At 46.9% G+C, this 18214-nt stretch overlaps 1 protein-coding gene across 1 annotated transcript; it reads right to left on the bottom strand.

The window, feature by feature from the left end:
* Positions 1 to 10943: 10943 nt before the first annotated feature.
* On the bottom strand, positions 10944 to 12198 carry LOC123402566. Its single transcript, XM_045096487.1, has one exon. The coding sequence runs from the start codon at positions 11694 to 11696 to the stop codon at positions 11313 to 11315; it is 384 nt and encodes a 127-aa protein (XP_044952422.1). The 5' UTR covers positions 11697 to 12198; the 3' UTR covers positions 10944 to 11312.
* Positions 12199 to 18214: the final 6016 nt, after the last annotated feature.

Raw genomic sequence — 18214 nt, 5'->3', positions numbered from 1 at the left:
TGCGCCGGGGGCTCTGGTACGGCGAGCTGCCATGGACTGTTGATGGTGCGCGCCGTCTGACAGTTGTATCGCACGAAGCGAAAGCGGGACGCGGGAGATTCGATTGGTCGTGAATTATTGCTGGTTTCTTTTTGTCTGCAGATTGTTGGTTTTTGAACCGTAGAACAAAACTACCCAGGAGTTACAAACGTACGTGCAAGCTAGCAAGCAATCTAGCAAGCACCTGGATGGATTCCTGGCAAAGCTAGCTAAACTAGCGATCGTACGTATCCGGCGGATCGCAGCGATTCGTAACCCAACGAGAAACCGATCGATGTAGTATTGCTTTTCGTTTTTCTGGTGTTACAATCAACACCCCTAGGGTGTCTTTTATACACGTCCACAAGGGACTATGGAAATAGACTAGGACTAGGAATCCTAATACTACTAGGACTCGGTTTGGCTTTCTTTCCTAATCCTACATGAGCAACATGATTAACATCTACATTCACCTCCTTAATCTTGTTGCTTGACTTCACTTCTTGCACTCCGACTTTCCTCCTCATCTCGATGAACTTCTGTCGACCGAGGGACTTGGTGAAAATATCGGCAAGTTGGTCTTTCGTGTTCACATGTTGAACCTCGATCAACCCTTCTTCAATGCACTCCCGAATATGGTGGAACCGGGTATCTATGTGCTTGCTCCTTTTGTGATGAACCGGATTTTTGCACAACGAGATTGCAGCTTGGTTATCGATCTTCAGTGACACCTTCTGCACCTCCCGCTTTGCAAGAATAGCTAGGAGTCTTCTCAGCCACACTGCTTGACAAGCCGCCGTGCTTGCCGCTATGTATTCTGCCTCGCATGAAGATAGTGCCACCACCTTTTGCTTCTGAGAATTCCAGCTAATCGGATTCGGGCCAAGGTAGAAAACCATGCCCGTTGTGCTCTTTCGGTCATCAACATCACCTGCCATGTCGCTATCTGAATATCCACGAAGGATCAATCCTTCCTTTCCCTTTCTGTACGTGCAACCAAGATTAATGGTGCCTTTCACATAGCGCAAGATTTGATTGACCGCGCTCATGTGCTCGGTTGTCGGATTCTCCATGAAACGACTCACGATCCCGACTGAATAAGCCAAGTCAGGTCGGGTATGCACCAAATATCTTAGGCTGCCCACAACGCTTCGATACATTATGGTGTCCACCGGCGGATTTGAGCTACGCTTGCTCAACTTGTGACGTTGGTCCATTGAAACTTGTGTCGCGTAGCAATCTGACATGCCACACTTGTCCAATAACTTGACCGCGTAAGCCGATTGACATAGGGAAATCTCTTCGGAGCTTTGCTTCACTTCGATGCCCAAGTAATAGCTGAGTAATCCCAGATCACTCATGCTAAACTTGTTCTTCATTTGCGCCTTGAAACGTTCAATTTCTTGTACGCTATCTCCGGTGATAATCAGATCGTCGACATAAACTCCAACTAGCAGGTTTGAGCCTTTGGAGTTCTTTGTATAGACTGCGTGCTCGAGGGGACATCTCTTGAACCCGAGCGAGACCAGACTTCGGTCTAACTTTGAGTTCCAAGCTCTTGGCGCTTGCTTCAACCCGTAAAGTGCCTTCTTGAGCTTGTAAACTTTCCCTTCTTCGCCTTTCTTCTCGTAGCCGAGGGGTTGTTCCACGTACACTTCTTCTGTGAGATCGCCGTTGAGGAAAGCGGATTTAACATCCATATGATGAACCTTCCAATCCTCTTGTGCTGCCAAAGCTAGGAGCACTCTCACCGTCTCGATTCGAGCAACCGGTGCAAACACCTCATCATAGTCAACTCCTTGACGTTGAACGTAGCCCTTTGCAACGAGTCTTGCCTTGTACTTCACAATGGCACCCTCCGTGTCCTTCTTTAACTTGTAAACCCACTTCAAACCTATCGTCTTTTGGTTTGGAGGTCGGGTTACCAAAGTCCACGTGCCATTGCTCTCAATTGCCTTCATCTCCTCATCCATGGCGTGCGTCCAGCTAGGAATTTTTCTCGCCTCTACGAAGTTCGCCGGCTCCTCAACTCCGAACAGACATAGTCCGGAGTACTCGAGCGTAACTGGCTTTGTGTACTTGTAGACTTTCTTGAGGGTCTTGTAGCGACGAGGCCCTGAGGAGTCCGTTGTGGCTTGCGAAGGAGGCGCACAAATTGTGTCGGTGTTGATGCACTTGAGGAAGACGGCTGAGACCTTGGTGTGTCATCGACATCCGTGTCGTCGGCGTAGTCGTCGTGACCGTGACCATCATCTTGATTGTCGTCGTCACTATGCGCCTCGTTGTCGATGTTGTCGTCGAGATCTCCGCCTGTGTCGTGCGTGGCGTTGTCGCTATCTCCTTGCGACCTATGCGCGTCATCGTCGGTGTCGTCACCATGATGATCACTACCATTGTGGTCACCTTGGTTGGGTGTCTTGCCAATCACCTGGACATCCTCCTCTGCATCATCATCAGTTGGAAATTCAACTGCAAATATGTTACTGTTTGGAGCATCGTCGGCTGCGGCGCTCCAATTCCACGCTTGGTTTTCTTCAAACACGACGTCGCGTGAAATCCGTAGACGCTTGGTTTGTGGATCGTAGAAACGGTATGCCTTGGTGCCAGAACTGCTCTCGTATCCGATGAACACCATCTTGGTGCTATGATCGGCAAGTTTTGAGAGGTGCGGCTCCGCCGTCTTCACATGTGCCACGCACCCGAATGTCCGTAGATGAGACACATTCGGCTTACGTCCGTAAATTGCTTCATACGGAGTCTTGCCGATCAACGCCTTCGTTGGAGCCCGGTTGAGAAGATAGACTGCCGTCGAGACAGCTTCTCCCCAAAAAGTCCCTGGCAGGTTCTTGCTCTTGAGTAAACTCCTTGCCATGTCAACGACGGTTCGATTGCGCCTTTCAACGACCCCATTCTGCTGCGGCGTGTAAGGTGCCGTGAGGAACCTCTTTATGCCAATCTTCTCGCAGTAGTCGTTGAATTCATTCGACGTAAACTCTCCGCCGCGATCTGTCCGTAGAACGCGAACCTTCAGCTTGTGTTCCATCTCTGTTGCAGCCTTTAATTTCTTGAACGCTTCAAACGCCTCATCTTTAGATCGTAGGAGAATGACCCACATATATCTCGAGTAGTCGTCTACCACAAGGTAGAAATACTTCTTTCCAGCGTGAGTTGCCGGGGTGATAGGGCCACATAGATCACCATGGAGCAGCTCGAGTGCATCACTTGCACGATAGGTAGACTGAGCAGGGAATGGCCTGCGGTGCTGTTTTCCAACCAAGCACCCGTCACATACTCGATCAACATGGTCGATAACTGGCATCCCGGATACCATCTGCATCTTTGACATCTTCTTCAAGGCGTAGAAGTTAACGTGTCCAAATCTAGCATGCCATAACCACGAATCATCATCACTCTTGGCAAGCCAACACTCCGGTTGAGATTGATCAAGGTTGAGGATATAGAGCCTATTCCGTGTGCGATTAACACGAGCTAGCACGTTTCGGAGGTTGTCGAAGATCGTCATCACTCCGCTCTCTATATTCACCTTGCATCCATTCTCGTCAAGCTTCCCAATAGAGATGATGTTGTTGCGCAGCCGTGGGATGTAGTACACTCCGGTGAGTATGCGATGTTCGCCTGTGAGACCCTCAAAGAGGACAGATCCTTGCCCGCAAATCTCCACAGCTGAACCATCACCGAACTTGACCGAGCCTTCAACGTCGTATTCCAGCTCGAGGAATTTCTCCTTGCACCCCGTCATGTGGTTACTGGCACCCGTGTCGAGATACCACGACACGTTCTGATCACCGGATAATTTTGGTGTCACTTTTTCCTCATGAAGTAGCACCTTCCGGCTTGGTCTTACAACCACCGTTTCAGCGAGATCACAAACTTCGGCCATCAGAAGACCTGGACCTTCGTCTTCCTGCTTTGCCAAATTTGCCTTGATCTCCCGCTTGTTAGGCTTTGGACAATCCTTCGCAAAGTGACCCATCTTATTGCAGTTATAGCACTTGACCTCGGACAAGTCCAAGTTCCGTGGTTTCTGCTCTTTAGATTGGCCCGCCTTACCACGACCTTGTGGTTTGCCTTTTCCTTTGCCTTTTCCGGTTTGTCCATCGCCCTTCGTGTTGCTTGAGCCTTCGCCACCGTCACGCCTTCCTTTGCTACTTGGGGCCTCCCAATCTGCGCGCGAGTACATGAGTTGGTCACTACCTCCTCCTTTGCCTTTTCGACAGCCACGAGCATTCTCTTCCCACGTCCGCAGGCGTCCGATCGCCTCCGTTATGGTCATGTCGTCGATGTCGTAAAGCTGCTCGAGCGTGCCGATGATGTACGTGAATTTATCAGTCACTGAACTGAAAACTTCTCCACGATCTCGGTCTCCTCGAGCTTTGAACCAAGCGCGCGGATCTCTCCCACCAGAGTAGTAAGACGCATGGCATAGTCGTTCACCGATTCAGTTTCCTCCATCTGCAACTTGTGAAATTGGCGCTTCAGCACTTGTGCCCTTGCCTTGGTGACGCGATCTTCTCCGATCCTCATCTCCTTGAGTGCGTTCCACGCCTCTCTTGCCGTCTCGAACTCCGCCAATGTCATCAGCACGGAATCCGGCACATACTGGGCTATGGCGGCCATGGCACCTTCGTCGGACTCGTCATCGACGTCGTCGTCCGTGATTGCCTGCCACACTCGAAGGGTTCGGAGAATAATCTTCATCTTCACCGCCCACACGCCGTAGTTGGCGTCGGTGAGCATCGGGTACTGGATGGGGATGTTGCGATGCGCCTGGACGTTAGCGCCGCTCGTTCCTCCACCACTGGTTGCTGACTTGACGCCCTTCTTCACCTTGTCGCCGTTCTTGTTCGCCTTGGCACCGCCGCTGCCGGACTTGACCGACTCAGCGTCGCTGTCCGTCATCGTAGATCGTAGATCGTCGAGGCTCTGATACCAATTGTTGGTTTTTGAACCGTAGAACAAAACTACCCAGGAGTTACAAACGTACGTGCAAGCTAGCAAGCAATCTAGCAAGCACCTGGATGGATTCCTGGCAAAGCTAGCTAAGCTAGCGATCGTACGTATCCGGCGGATCGCAGCGATTCGTAACCCAACGAGAAACCGATCGATGTAGTATTGCTTTTCGTTTTTCTGGTGTTACAATCAACACCCCTAGGGTGTCTTTTGTACACGTCCACAAGGGACTATGGAAATAGACTAGGACTAGGAATCCTAATACTACTAGGACTCGGTTTGGCTTTCTTTCCTAATCCTACATGAACAACATGATTAACATCTACACAGATGCTCCGATAAGATTTTGCTGGGAGATCGGTGGCCGGAAGTTGACTTAGAAGCGTTGTGCAGTGCACTGGCATGTCCCCGTCGTAACGTGCTCGCATTGACCTGTAAAATACTACCACCGGTTTCTGCACTAGCACTACTTCTAGTATATTATACTAGTTCAGAGTTTGCAACACAGAGTCCATTTCCCTCGGGCACAGGGTATCGGACTTGAAGATGTAAAAATTAGCTAGGGTTGATGACCTGCTGTCATGGCTAGCCTGTAGGAAGGGCGGGCATTGTCAACCAAATTGATTTGTGATCTCTGAACTTGTGACTTTGTGCGTCAGAGTCCTGAAAAAAATGTTTCAGAAATAGTAGCTCAAGTTTTCATGGCATGTGGAAATAACACAACTCTAAGTGACCTGTGAGTCTGTGACCCTATTGTTCAAGAGGGGAAAAAAGACCGTACGTCCTCGATCAAAATAAAGGTTCGCACAACTATTTTTACCATAAAATACTAACCATTGCAGACAGAAAATGGGCAGTTTATAAACGGGTGCTCGTAGCACGGATGAGTTGAATGTCTGCCCGGTAAAAAAACCCAGATGGAGTTGCTGATAGTGGAATATACCTGTGGTCTGACCTGACGAACTCGTTGAATATCTGATGAGTTTGTCGTTGTACTCCTCCTGCTCCTGTAAAAGACTCGTCAAATTTGCAACAAATTCTCCTTTTCTTTTAATTCTGGAACGTCGGCATCGAAGGACACGCAATCAAGTCGTCCTTCGGAACAACTTGATCAGACACCCAAGCAAGGAAATAAAACGTTGGACCTTGTGAAATTTCTCCACGGAATAATTAAGCAGGCTTGGACCTGATCATGGACGTGCGGATGCATCGACCCGGCTCGGCATGCGTCTAGGCCAGCCTAACTAGAGCACAGTGTTTTGCCCACAGCACACTACACTGTGCTACTAAGAGCAAGTCTAGTAAAACCCTCAAACCCTTAAAAATAACCGATTTTTTACAGTTTTCGTCGACAAAACGGCATAGACTAGAACTCTTAAACCCGTAAAAAAAATTAAAGGTCCAACCCGCAAACGCCATCGCAGCCTGTAGAAGTGAGGGTTGGGGGGAGAAACTCCCCCAACCTGCACTCCTCTTCCTCTCCGGCGCGGGAGGGAAGTTTCAGCTCCCTCCCCTGGATCCGCCGCCGCCGCCGCTCTGCTCCGGCCGCCCCGGCCGCCCTCCGCCGCCGCTGCCCCGCCCCGGCCGTCCCTCCGTTGCCCCGGCTGCCCCATCCGCAGCGCCGCCCCGCCGCAGCCACGGCCGCCCTCCGCAGCGCCGCCCCGGCCGTCCCTCCGCCGCCGCTGCCCCGGCTGCCCCATCCGCAGCGCCGCCCCTGCCGCCCCGCCCCCGCCGCCCCTCCGCAGTGCCGCTGCCCCGGCTGCCCCATCCGCAGCGCCGCCCCTGCCGCCCCGCCCCCGCCGCCCCTCCGCAGTGCCGCCCCGCCGCAGCCACGGCCGCCCTCCGCAGCGCCGCCCCGCCGCAGCCCCGGCCGCCGGCCGGCCCTCCGCAGCGTCGCCCCGTCCCGGCCGCCCCTCCCAGTGCCGCCGCCTTCACCAGCAGGACCCTCCACCAGGCTCCTCCCTGTTGTCCAGTTGCTCAACCCCGTCGCCAGCAGCAGGCCCAATCTCCTCCTCCTCCTCTGCCCCAGTCTGGTCGCCGCCGTCCTAGCTTGGTCCTTGCCCCACAGCCCAGCCTGATTGTCGTTGCGCCCCCGTCTGGTCATCGCAAATCATAGCAATCCAGGCAGGTACTCCTCGCCTCAAATTACAGGAATTAACAACACAAGATTGATTCAGTTAAACAGTACAGCAGAATATCAGTTTACAGAACACATAACAAGAAGATCTTCAGTTTACACTGATTTACTCCATTTAAATTCAGCAAAGCACATAACAAGAATTATAAGCTACTGGAAAATCCAAAACAGCAAAGTTCCATTTTAAGCTACTGCAATATTTCTCTTAAAATGAACTGAAAATGTCTCATTCAGATTTAATTAATGCAAAAGATTTGTTTTAGTTTTAACTAAACAGTATTTATACTCCCCTTTCATTTAAATACTCCAAAAAGTAACAGCAAAAGATTCATTTAAATACACAGCACTGAAAAAAATCATTTAGTTGTACTGGAGTAAAAAGGTTTAACAAATGTTCAGTAATTTCTTTGACAGTAATTCAGTTTACACTGATTTAGTGTTAACACAAATACTGGACATTTGGAGCAGCCATTTACAGAACATTTTGAGAACCATTTACTGAACATTTGGAGCAGCCATTTACTGAACACTGGTTTAGTGTTTACTCACCTAACAAGATAGCAAAAGCAAATCATATGACTTACTCAGGAAAAGTTTAGTATAATAAGCAAATCATCTGGCTTTGTATCTGCACTTTTGAGGTGATGCAGAGATCATCACAGTGCATCTACTGCAAACAAAATTCAGTGTATCAACTCCATGTACTCCTCGAGTACTCTTTTCTTTTCTGTGAACAAAATTCAGTTCATATGACTTATGATGAAATGTGATGAAATGTGTGATATATGAAATGACAGTTTTAAGGTTTAGGGTTGGGGCAAAGACTAGAACCCTCAAACCCAACCCTTATAACGGAATTCCGTTATAAGGGTTGGGTTTGAGGGTTCTAGTCTTTGCCCCTGTTTTTCAACCCTTAAAAGTGTCAAAAATGTGCAATTCTTAACCCTTAAAACTGGTTTTTGTTTTAAGGATTTGAGGGTTCTACTAAAGATGCTCTAACCCGGCTGGGTGGAGAACGAAGTCTCATATGTAATATCTGCGTATTTCCAACGTATCAGACAGATAGGAGCTTGGTCAATTCAGGTAGGACGTGAGTACGAAGTTGGTCCTATTTGGATCCATGGGTTAGATAGGATTGAACTAATTTCAAAACATCACGGCCTGCGCCGGAGGCAACCGGCCGACGCCGCCGCCATGCGCGCGGCCAGAGACTCTGTTCTTTTATGCTAATTAAGTTGACATGGCGACAAATGAGCTGGATCAGCTAACTAGTATACGCAGTACTGAATACATGTGCAGCCGTGCTTGATGCTGCGCCCGTGCCGCCGGACAATGGCATTTAGCACCGCATAAAAGCGGGACGTGGGGAGATTCGATTCGCCATGAATTGGTCAGGGGTTGACTCCGCAGTGTCATGTCCCCGTCGTGCTCACATAGACCGGCGATGCCGGTTCTAGGCTACGCAGACGTGTACAGGTTCAGAGTCCGTTTCCCTTCGGCTCAGGGTACTACGGGATGATGGCTAGGTAGGCTAACTTGTATAACAGGGCAATGTGCCAATGTCAATCAAATGATCTTAAGATGGTCTGAACTGGACTTTGTTAGCACTATTAACAAGGGATCAGCCAAGATTCGTGTCATGCGGAAACGACAGAGCATTAACTAGGATGCACAGATCGTAGCGTGTCTGATGATTCGAGCATACTGGGCGCTTCAACTTCATATTTCTCAACAACAACTTCTCTCATCCCCATGGATCTATTCAGAATTCTGGAATCGTCCATGTTTCTATTTCAATTGTATGACGTGGTGTGTACACGTCTATGCAAACATAACTTCACGGTTTAGAAGGCATGCTTGAATATTTTCTGAAAACTAGGTGGTTACTGATTGGCTGTGAGATGAGATAAAAAGTAGCATTCATACTATGCATGCATATAGAAGTAGTACTAATTAGCTGCTAGGAGTAAATGCAATGCGCCTTAAACCTTGTTTATTACGAAAATGCACGTAAATTTAACTGTGTCTTCTAAACCGTGACGGAGATAGTATAGTACTACCTCCGTCGCGGTTTAAAAGGCACAGTTAAATTTACGTACATTTTTACAAGACAAGGTTTAGGACGCATCACATTTACTCGTACTAGCTAATTAGTACTCCGTTGTACTATTTTTATATGTATGCGTAGTGTGAATGTTATTTTTCAGTTCATTTCAGAGTCGAATCAATAATCACCTTGGTTTAAAAAGAAAATCAAACACGCCTTTTAAATCATGACGGGGAAAGTATTATTGGACAGGGAGTAATTAGAAAAGTTGCTTTCCTACCTCACTTGAAAAACTTAGTGGAGAAGTATCAGTCAGAGAATAATGGTGCCAAGAATATACTGCTCCTAGCAGCGTCTACGCCGCGTATGCTCACGGGAAAAAGATCCGGAAACTTAACCGAGTTATTAGAAAATTCAAAGCAGGCAAAAATCATCTCGAAGCCACAGGTCGGACAAGTAAACAAAAGAAATTCAAGACGCGCTCCAGGCACAGCCCCACACGCGACCAGCACATAAAGAACGTTGCTTTCCGATCAGTTTTAGAGTCATGGACGCCTCGTGAGTAAGTGAAGTTAATTACCTTCATGTTTCTTGCTAAGCAAAGCAAAAGTATTCGCCACTGGAAGATAAAGAAAAACAAAAATGTTTTCAGCAAAATCATCCACATACAGAAAGGACCATGCTTTATGTTTTGAATGAGAATCATTGTTTTTTTTTGTTTTGGAAAAGGAGGTTAAACCCCTGATCTCTGCATCAATCGATACATGCAGCCATATTTATTAATTATTTCACAAAGGACTAACAAGAGTATACATCAATCCACCCAAAACCACCACTCACACATACAAACTCGATAATGTGGAGTGCTCTCACTCCACGTATCTAAGACCGGTGTTGTTTCCAATCCATCCACATAACGTATAGGGAACAACAGCCGGTGCAGCACACCTAAAACGCACACCTCACGCACATGTTTGACAAGCCGCCATCATCATCGAACCACTGACCCATCTTCAGGAAAGAGATCCGCATCATCCTTGCCAATCCAATCATCCGTCGACGCCACCACGGCCCCACGGCGCCACCGTCCTGCGCTCATCCGTCCAGATACGAAGACTCCGGGAGATCTGTCGTGTGTAGCACTTGCCAAACAGGCATGACTTAGCGTAGCACCTGTCGGCCAGGCATGACTTGATAGCTCCACCGAAATTCCGTGCAAGACGAAGCCGCTCCACCTCCTGCCTCAGTCTGTCAGCGCTGCTCCACAAACGATGCTCCCAAGAGAGAAACGGCACCGCAGTACCGTCATCGTCCGATCTGGAAGAACAGACCCTAGGGTTTCCTCCGAAGCAGTGCCCACCACCAGCAACCGTTCAGGACCCATACAGTGCCCACCACCACTCAGCCCTCAAGGCGACGCCTTCAGGAAGGTCACGACGTCAAGAACACCGACGCCACCCACCGGAGTTAGGGTTTTCATCCGAGAGGCAAGGGAAGGGAGCAGACAAGCAGATGTATACCGACGTCTCCAAAAAGAATAACGGCGCCCTTGGGCGTCGTCGTCGGCGTGTCCGGCCTGGGCCAACCAAGGGGTTTCCCCCCAATCCGAATCTCCTCCACCGGCTTCACCCGCAGGTAGGGCCCCGGCAACCACGCCGGCATCGCCAAGAATCCGCAGGAGAGAGGCCCACACATTAGGACCTGGAAGAATCATCGTATGTACTGTACAAGTTTTTGAACGGGATTATGACAAGCAAGGCACAAACCAGGTGAGAAATTCTGCTGTAGATTTTTTTATTTTTCCTTTTGAATTTGTATCATTCTCGTTCATCAGTAAATCTACAGAGCAACACAAATGCAAGCACAGTAACAAGCTGGATAACACACAAACCGCTACTCCGTTTCACTCCTCTGCCAAAAATTGCAAGGAACATGTGCACAGATTCATACAGGAAGTGACCAGTCCATCACAGAACTACTGTACTAACAAAGCATTGATTCCAGAGTGGCTCGGCTAGATAAACGGATCCAAGCGTCGGTGCGCGCGAAATAGAGGCGCACCGTTCACCGCGAGTGACTAGCGAGCTGCGTGCTGCGAGCTGCGAGCTGCGAAGCAGAGCAGGTGAGGAGCGGCCGGCGTCAGGCGGCCACGGCGAGGCGGCCCAGCCTGGACGGGCGGGGCTTGAAGTCGCGGCAGCGTCGGTGGTCGCCGCCGCCGGAGGACGGCGGGCCGACCAGCCGCAGCAGGTGCGCGCGCAGGACGGACCGGCCCTTGGCTGTCCTGCCTCCAGCGGCGCCGCCGCCGCCGCTCCTGACCATCCCGTCGACGCGCGCCGTCGCGCTCGCGCCGGAAGCGGCCGGGTACTGCTGCGACGACGACGGCTGCGGTCGGCCCCGCGGGCTTCGGTGGCGGGTGCAGCGGAAGGAGCCGGGGTGGTTGGTCGGCGAGCAGAGGCAGGTGGGCTTGCCCGTGCCGCTGGGAGCCGCGCACGGCGGCCTCGAGGTCGTGCATGGGTTCGCCATGGCGGCCGGCCTGGGCGTCTGACCCTTTGTGGTTGTGGATGGATTCTTTGTTGGTTTCTCGACGGAGCTCAGATGAGATGAGGAGCGGTGGTTGCGGGTGGAGTCCTGGCCTTCTCCTCGGGGGCGCGCTCCCCGTTTTTATAAGCTCGCCGGTGACCGCGGCCACGCATACGTGTCCGCGAGTGACTTGGTGGCCCGGAAGGCGACGTTTTTCCTTTGTGCGTGTCAAGTGTAGACCACTAGGAAAGTGCCACAAATTATCTTCCAAACCAGTAGGTAAAGTGCAGGTTCTGTTCAGTTTAGTTTAGTTTAGTTTAGTTTAGGCAGGTTGTGTTCAGTTTAGTTTAGTTTAGGCCCGTTCGTTTCAGAAGTCTCATGATTTTTTTTAGTCCTAGCTAAAAAGTTCGTAGTCCCTATCCGTTTGTTTTCATGGATTAAACATGGAGTAGAGGTCATTAAATGATATGCAAAAAGACCAAGTTACCCCTAAGAAAATGTATTATAAGTTATTAAATAACATGCTAAAAGTAAGGGCACTGTTGAAAAAAGTGCCAAAAAAGTCTTAAAAAGACCCTTTCATAAAGACTTCTTCTTTTAGTCCCAAATACCCCATTTTAATACCTAAAAATCTCTCCTGTTTGTTTCACATGGGACTAAAAGTAGTCCATACACCAGAAAGTCCCTCGAAACAAACACCCTAGTTTAGCTTAAGGCGACACTCACACCAGCTCGCTCCATCCACTGATCTCACGTTCTTTCGCCAAAAATATTTCCTAGCGGCACTCATTGTTTTATCCGCGACGCCGACATCTCCAACTCCGGCAGTACGCAGCATGATCGATCGAGTAGCTGCGTGCGTGCGTGCGTGAATCGGCCGTGACTCAGTGCAGCCGCCTTTCGCGTCGGCTCTCGTACTACTCTACCCAACCCTCCTGCCTAACCATTTTTTTAACATAATACAGACACAATCATTCATATACACACGCATACACTTATCCATATAAACTCACACACACATAATATTTCTATGAGCATCTTTGAAAAACCAAATCAGCATATCGTCTTAAGATTTACGAAGTCATCATAGGCGTCTCGTCGTCGACGGAAAGTCTCCTCCTACTGAAAACGTATCATCAAAAATCCTAAAATAAATAAAGAAATAATGCAAGCATCAGAATTTATACCATGATGATCTAAGAATATCACTGTCCTAACCATCCAAGCACATGTTGGTTTGCCCCTAACCATTTCATTATTGAGTGCAGCTAGCCTAGTGTTTCCAGTACTAACTCAATTATTGGCTTAGTACTGCTTGCGTGGAATCTCTTCTGGAAAACACTCTCACATGCATCTGGATCGTCCTTGTCATCGCGTGTATGTACAGTCAGACCGGAGAAGGCAGCACGCATCCGTGCGTGCACGTCTGATGTGCCATGTGACCGGGGATCGAAGCTAATCCAGTGCAGATTGATTACACCGGCCAATTGTGCTTCAGGAATTAGCAATTTTGCTCCAAAATTATGTGCATGCACGTAAGTGAGGTAAGGTCAGTAGTACTCCCTCCGTTTTAAAATATAAGACCTTTTAGAGATTATACTACGAGACTACATACGAAGCAAAATGAATGAATCTACATTTTAAAATATGTCTATGTATATCCGTATGTAGTTCATAGTGCAATATCTAAAAGGTCTTATATTTTGGAACGGAGGGAGTAGAATTTTACTGATTTACTACTATCTATTGAAAGTCAGAGGGACAACTCCAAGCCACGTCAATGACATGTGCTTTGCTTACCAGATCAGATCAGTAAGAGCATCTCCCGCCATCACCCCCAAAAGGCCCCGGGAACACTTTTAGGACACTCGCCGAAGAAAAAATGTTCCACCCGCATCACGAATATCTCACATTTATCGAATTTGGGTAAAATTAAAGTTGGCGTTCCCATGCCAAACCCAGCCCATCGGAGACACTCGGAAGGCTACGACGCTACTTTTTGCATGCAAATGATCCATCATCGGTCGTTCATCTCCTCTGTCTCATCTCTTTTCTCTCTCATGTGCCATTTGCACAGGAACCGTATAGAGGGAGCGTGGCTGGCGTAGAACGCCTCGTCTTGAGGCTGAAAGCACAACAACTCGAAAAAGTTCGTCCTTAGAGTAAAAATTACGACGGGGCAACCCTAACCGTCACAAAAAACTCCTCCTAGGAGGCTCAACGGCTCAAGATGCTCTAATACTCTTATATTTATTTACAAAGGAGGTACTCCACTGTATATACTATTCCTCTTGCCATAATATACCAATTCAAGTGTGCATGAGCTACTTTTGAAAGGCTTAATTCGAACGTCAACTTTTTTTTTTTTTTTGAGAAAGATGTGTGTAGGACAGGTGAGGTCGCCATCTGCATCCTCAAATTGCACTCCCCAACCAAAATTTTGTGCAGGACCAGTAGCTACCCTGCAATTTAATTGCAGATGACCATCAATCATCGTCCCTTTGCTAATGTTTATCCAAACAGAAATAAAGCTATTTGTTTATCCAAAAACAGAATCATGCCGGTGGGTAGGTGCGTGGGCGACCGGCCACGGGCAAATGGCCGGGCAGGCCTGCTGATCGAGCTAAACATGTGAAGCCAAAATTAAGGTGATGGTGATCTTAGCATGGGGAGAGAAGGCAGACATCTTTGAACACGGACAACTACATCTTACCCGCCAAAAGCTGTGCTTAAAACGACTACTATACATGTACCTGGTAGCTGGGATCTCCTGTGGCAGCTAGCAATACTAGTCAACTAATAACATGAAAACAATCTATTTTATTTTTATTTTTTTGCATGCCGAGTTTCTGTTCACCAAGACAGGTGAATGCAGAGAATTCAGAAAAACTTATCATCTTCCTATAATACTCATTGTAATGAGATATACCACCACCGTCTAAAATTGAGTGTGGCAGATTTAAATGCTAAATCAATATAAATTTTATACTAGATCAACGACACTTATTTTTAGTGACGAAGTCACACTATATCTGTGTGGTCAAATGCACAAAATTTTAGGAAGTCCACGTAACTACATGCATACATACCCCATTGCTAAATAAATTACTTCTATAAACTGACTACACATGCCATATGACATTACAACCTATGTATCATGGCATCGCCAATTTTGAAACGGAGGAAGTATATATTAGCAGCCCTCGTAATCTAAGGTAGTATACGCTGGATAGATGCATCATGATCATAACTGGGATGCATGCTCATTTTGCTAATTTATAAAAATAATATGATTGTTTATGGAGAGAAAAATAATGCAACTATGAGACCGAGTATACCTCAGATTATCTCTCTCTCTCTCTCTCACACACACATGCACGCAAAATGACAAACATCAAACATACACAATCAATAATCAATAACCAACACAAAAACATACAATAATAATTGATGCATGGCCCGTTTACAGTCAAAGGGCCACATTCTAGAACCTAATATATACTATCTGATGAGTGAAAAATTGGCCATGCTAGAATTGGTGCCGGACTTGGTTATAGTTCTCGTCCCTGCACTCGGTGTTAACACATTAACGCTCAACAACTAGGATTGTCGAAAACATATAGGTTCCAGATTCTAGGAGAAGCTGAATGAAGATTCGTTTCTCAAGATTATGATAGAATTAACCAAAAGAACATGGCTTCATGGAAACACCATCGACACTAGCCAATTAATTACTCCCTTTGTATCTTAATAATTGTAGTTGAGAAGAACTAAACTAGTTCTTTCCAACTACAAATATTTAGGTACATAGGAAATACTCCATCTGTAAAGAAATATAAGAGTGTTTGGATCACTAGACCTAAACACTCTTATATTTCTTTACAGAGGGAGTACTTCTCATGCGAATATCCTTTCCCTGTCCCGGAGCAAGCACCCACGGTTAAAAATTCACACGGTTGTAGTAGTAATCACATTAACAATTGATAATTAAGGTAAGTTCATCATTGATGTAATAGTGACGACGATGTGCAGGCAAAGCAGGTACGTTACTACTCAATGCAATGCATGTGTGCACGAACTGTATTCAAAGGTTGATAGAACAACTAGGTGGAATCCGCATGTTGACTGGCAAACGGTGACCGATCGAGTACCTATCTCGTGGAGCCATGGAAAGAGAGCTGCAAGACCTAACGAATTAAGCACGCGCCAAACTAATTTGGAATTTGGATACACCGCAACTGCAACTATTCTAGAAAAATCAAGATCAAAGAACATCTCGATCGTATGATGAATGTCATAAGAGTTAAAAACTGGTGATTTCAGGAACCGACTGGTAAAAGGAGTGGACCATGGACAATTCGACCAATGAGACGTCATGAGATTTGGTTTTACTTTTCACTATTTGGTTTTCAAAGAGCCAATCATGCAGGAGAATTGCATGATAAATATATAAAAGAAGAAAATAAAATATATGTTGAATACATTAGCAATTTTCCAATTGATTTAAGCATAAATGAAACATGATTGGATGTAATTCAATCCTATTACTCCAAGTGTCCTAAATGTCTGACAGACATCAGTCTCCTTCTTATGTGATTCTTATTAAGTCCATTTGGATTCCACCAACTTGAACCCCTTATTTTATTAAGCGTAGATATAGAACTATGAAACAAACAATTGTACAGATTTAGAAACGAACAGTTATAGACATGCTAGATAAGATCGACACTCTTACACTCTAGAAACCCGCATTAATATAATTTGGACACATTCATGAAAGAAATATTTGTTAAATATGTAAACAGATATATCTATCAAAATATTAAGTATACGAAACTAGGTATGAGAATATACATATACAAATACAACGGAATACAGGAAAATTCGTTTATGAGTCCATGCTCATCTGCTCCCTCTCACGAAAAAAATCAAAACAAATACTAAATAAATTCAAAAAAACTTCAAATATTTTTTATGTGGTAGATATTTCGATGCGTGAGGTTCGCTCTAAAGTTTTAGTTGTTTGGACATCTGAGCAACTCTCGGCAAAAAAGATGATCTATTTTGTTTAACCGGATGTGGCATTTATTCTACCTTTATTTTTATGGGCTCTATCGATGATCTAGTGTTGGATATTGCACTTTTGTGAAACCTTTATTATTTAATAAAATGACTGAATGCATCATCATAATGCAGAAGCCCGGGCTATCCTCCTTTTCCAAAAAAATGACACCATGGCTGAGAGCCTGAGACACTTGAATATCATACACCTTTCATCTTCCTGTAGTCATGGGTAATGAGCCTCCCGAACCTAGACGACTCTTCTCCTCAGCTTCCACAAGGAGAGGAGAAGCGGTATATCCGTTCCTGCGCCGCTGCGAGTGCATGCACCTGGCTGGCAATAAGGATTCTGGGCAGCACATCATATACAGTGTATACAATACTAATCATAAAACACATGCACAAAACTCGTAGAAAAGGACATCACATCATTAGGAATCATATGTTGAATTCCTTAGAAAAGAATCCGTTTTTTCTTAAAGTTCGGATGTTTATGTAGCAGCGATAAGTTGAACTTCTGCTCGGTAAAAGCCAAATGAGGTTGCTGATAGTGGAATATGCCCGCAGTTTCACGAACTCGTTGAACATCCGACGAGTTTGTAGTTGTACAACTCCTGTATAAAAGACTCGTCAAATTTGCAACGATGCCTCTTATAATGTTTAATCCTGGAACGTCTGCGTCGACGGTGCCCGAGTGAATCAACACTCCCCGTACGTCAGGATGGCTTGACCACAGCATGCACGCAACCTTCGGCCCTTGGACTTTGTACCGTTCCTCTCTCGTTGGAACTAAGGCAAGCTTGGACAAATGGACACGGCTCGGCATGCATTTAGCACAAGGAACTAAACCATAAAGCTTGCCCACACACCACGGCACGATATCAAGTCAGCACCCGTTAATACCCCTGGCGGAATTATTCTGGTCTGCTTAGCAGGGAACCATGCTCAGTTCACTGCCTCATCTGTAATGGCTACGCTTTTCCAATGCCGGGATGAACACGAGCTTCGTTGATCCAGGTAGGACGCGAGTGTGACACAGAGCCTTGGAAAAAGTTCACCAAACGCGCGCGAAGGTAAACGGCCTGCGCCGGAGGCAACCGGCCGAACAGCGGCGCCGCCGACGACGAAGTGCCATGTACGCGGCCGGAGACAGACTATGTTCGGATCCTCTCCGCTCCTCAAGTGCGCTTCCGGAGCGGATCGGCACCGAACTACGCGGGCTCCGCGGAGTCAAAAGAGCGGAGCAGAACAACATGTTAGTTTTATGAGCAGCCATGGTGACATTGATCTGGACCAATTAACTACTCTTTCCTTTTTAAAATATAAGTACTTTTAGAGATTTTAGAAAATACTACGTGCGAATCAAAACGGATAAATCTACATTCATATATAGTATGTATTAAATCTGTAAAATGGCTTATATTTAGAATAGTTGGGAGTAGCATGCTGTTTCACTGTGT

The sequence above is a fragment of the Hordeum vulgare genome, chromosome 6H (genome assembly GCF_904849725.1).
Source record: "Hordeum vulgare subsp. vulgare chromosome 6H, MorexV3_pseudomolecules_assembly, whole genome shotgun sequence".
NCBI classification, from domain to species: Eukaryota; Viridiplantae; Streptophyta; class Magnoliopsida; order Poales; family Poaceae; genus Hordeum; species Hordeum vulgare.
The sequence above is the reverse complement of the archived record's forward strand: the minus strand, read 5'-3'. Positions and strand labels throughout refer to the sequence as shown.

Bases quoted from the DNA above. Each gene is read 5' to 3' on its own strand.
- LOC123402566 (XM_045096487.1), bottom strand. From the start codon at position 11,696: ATGGCGAACCCATGCACGACCTCGAGGCCGCCGTGCGCGGCTCCCAGC.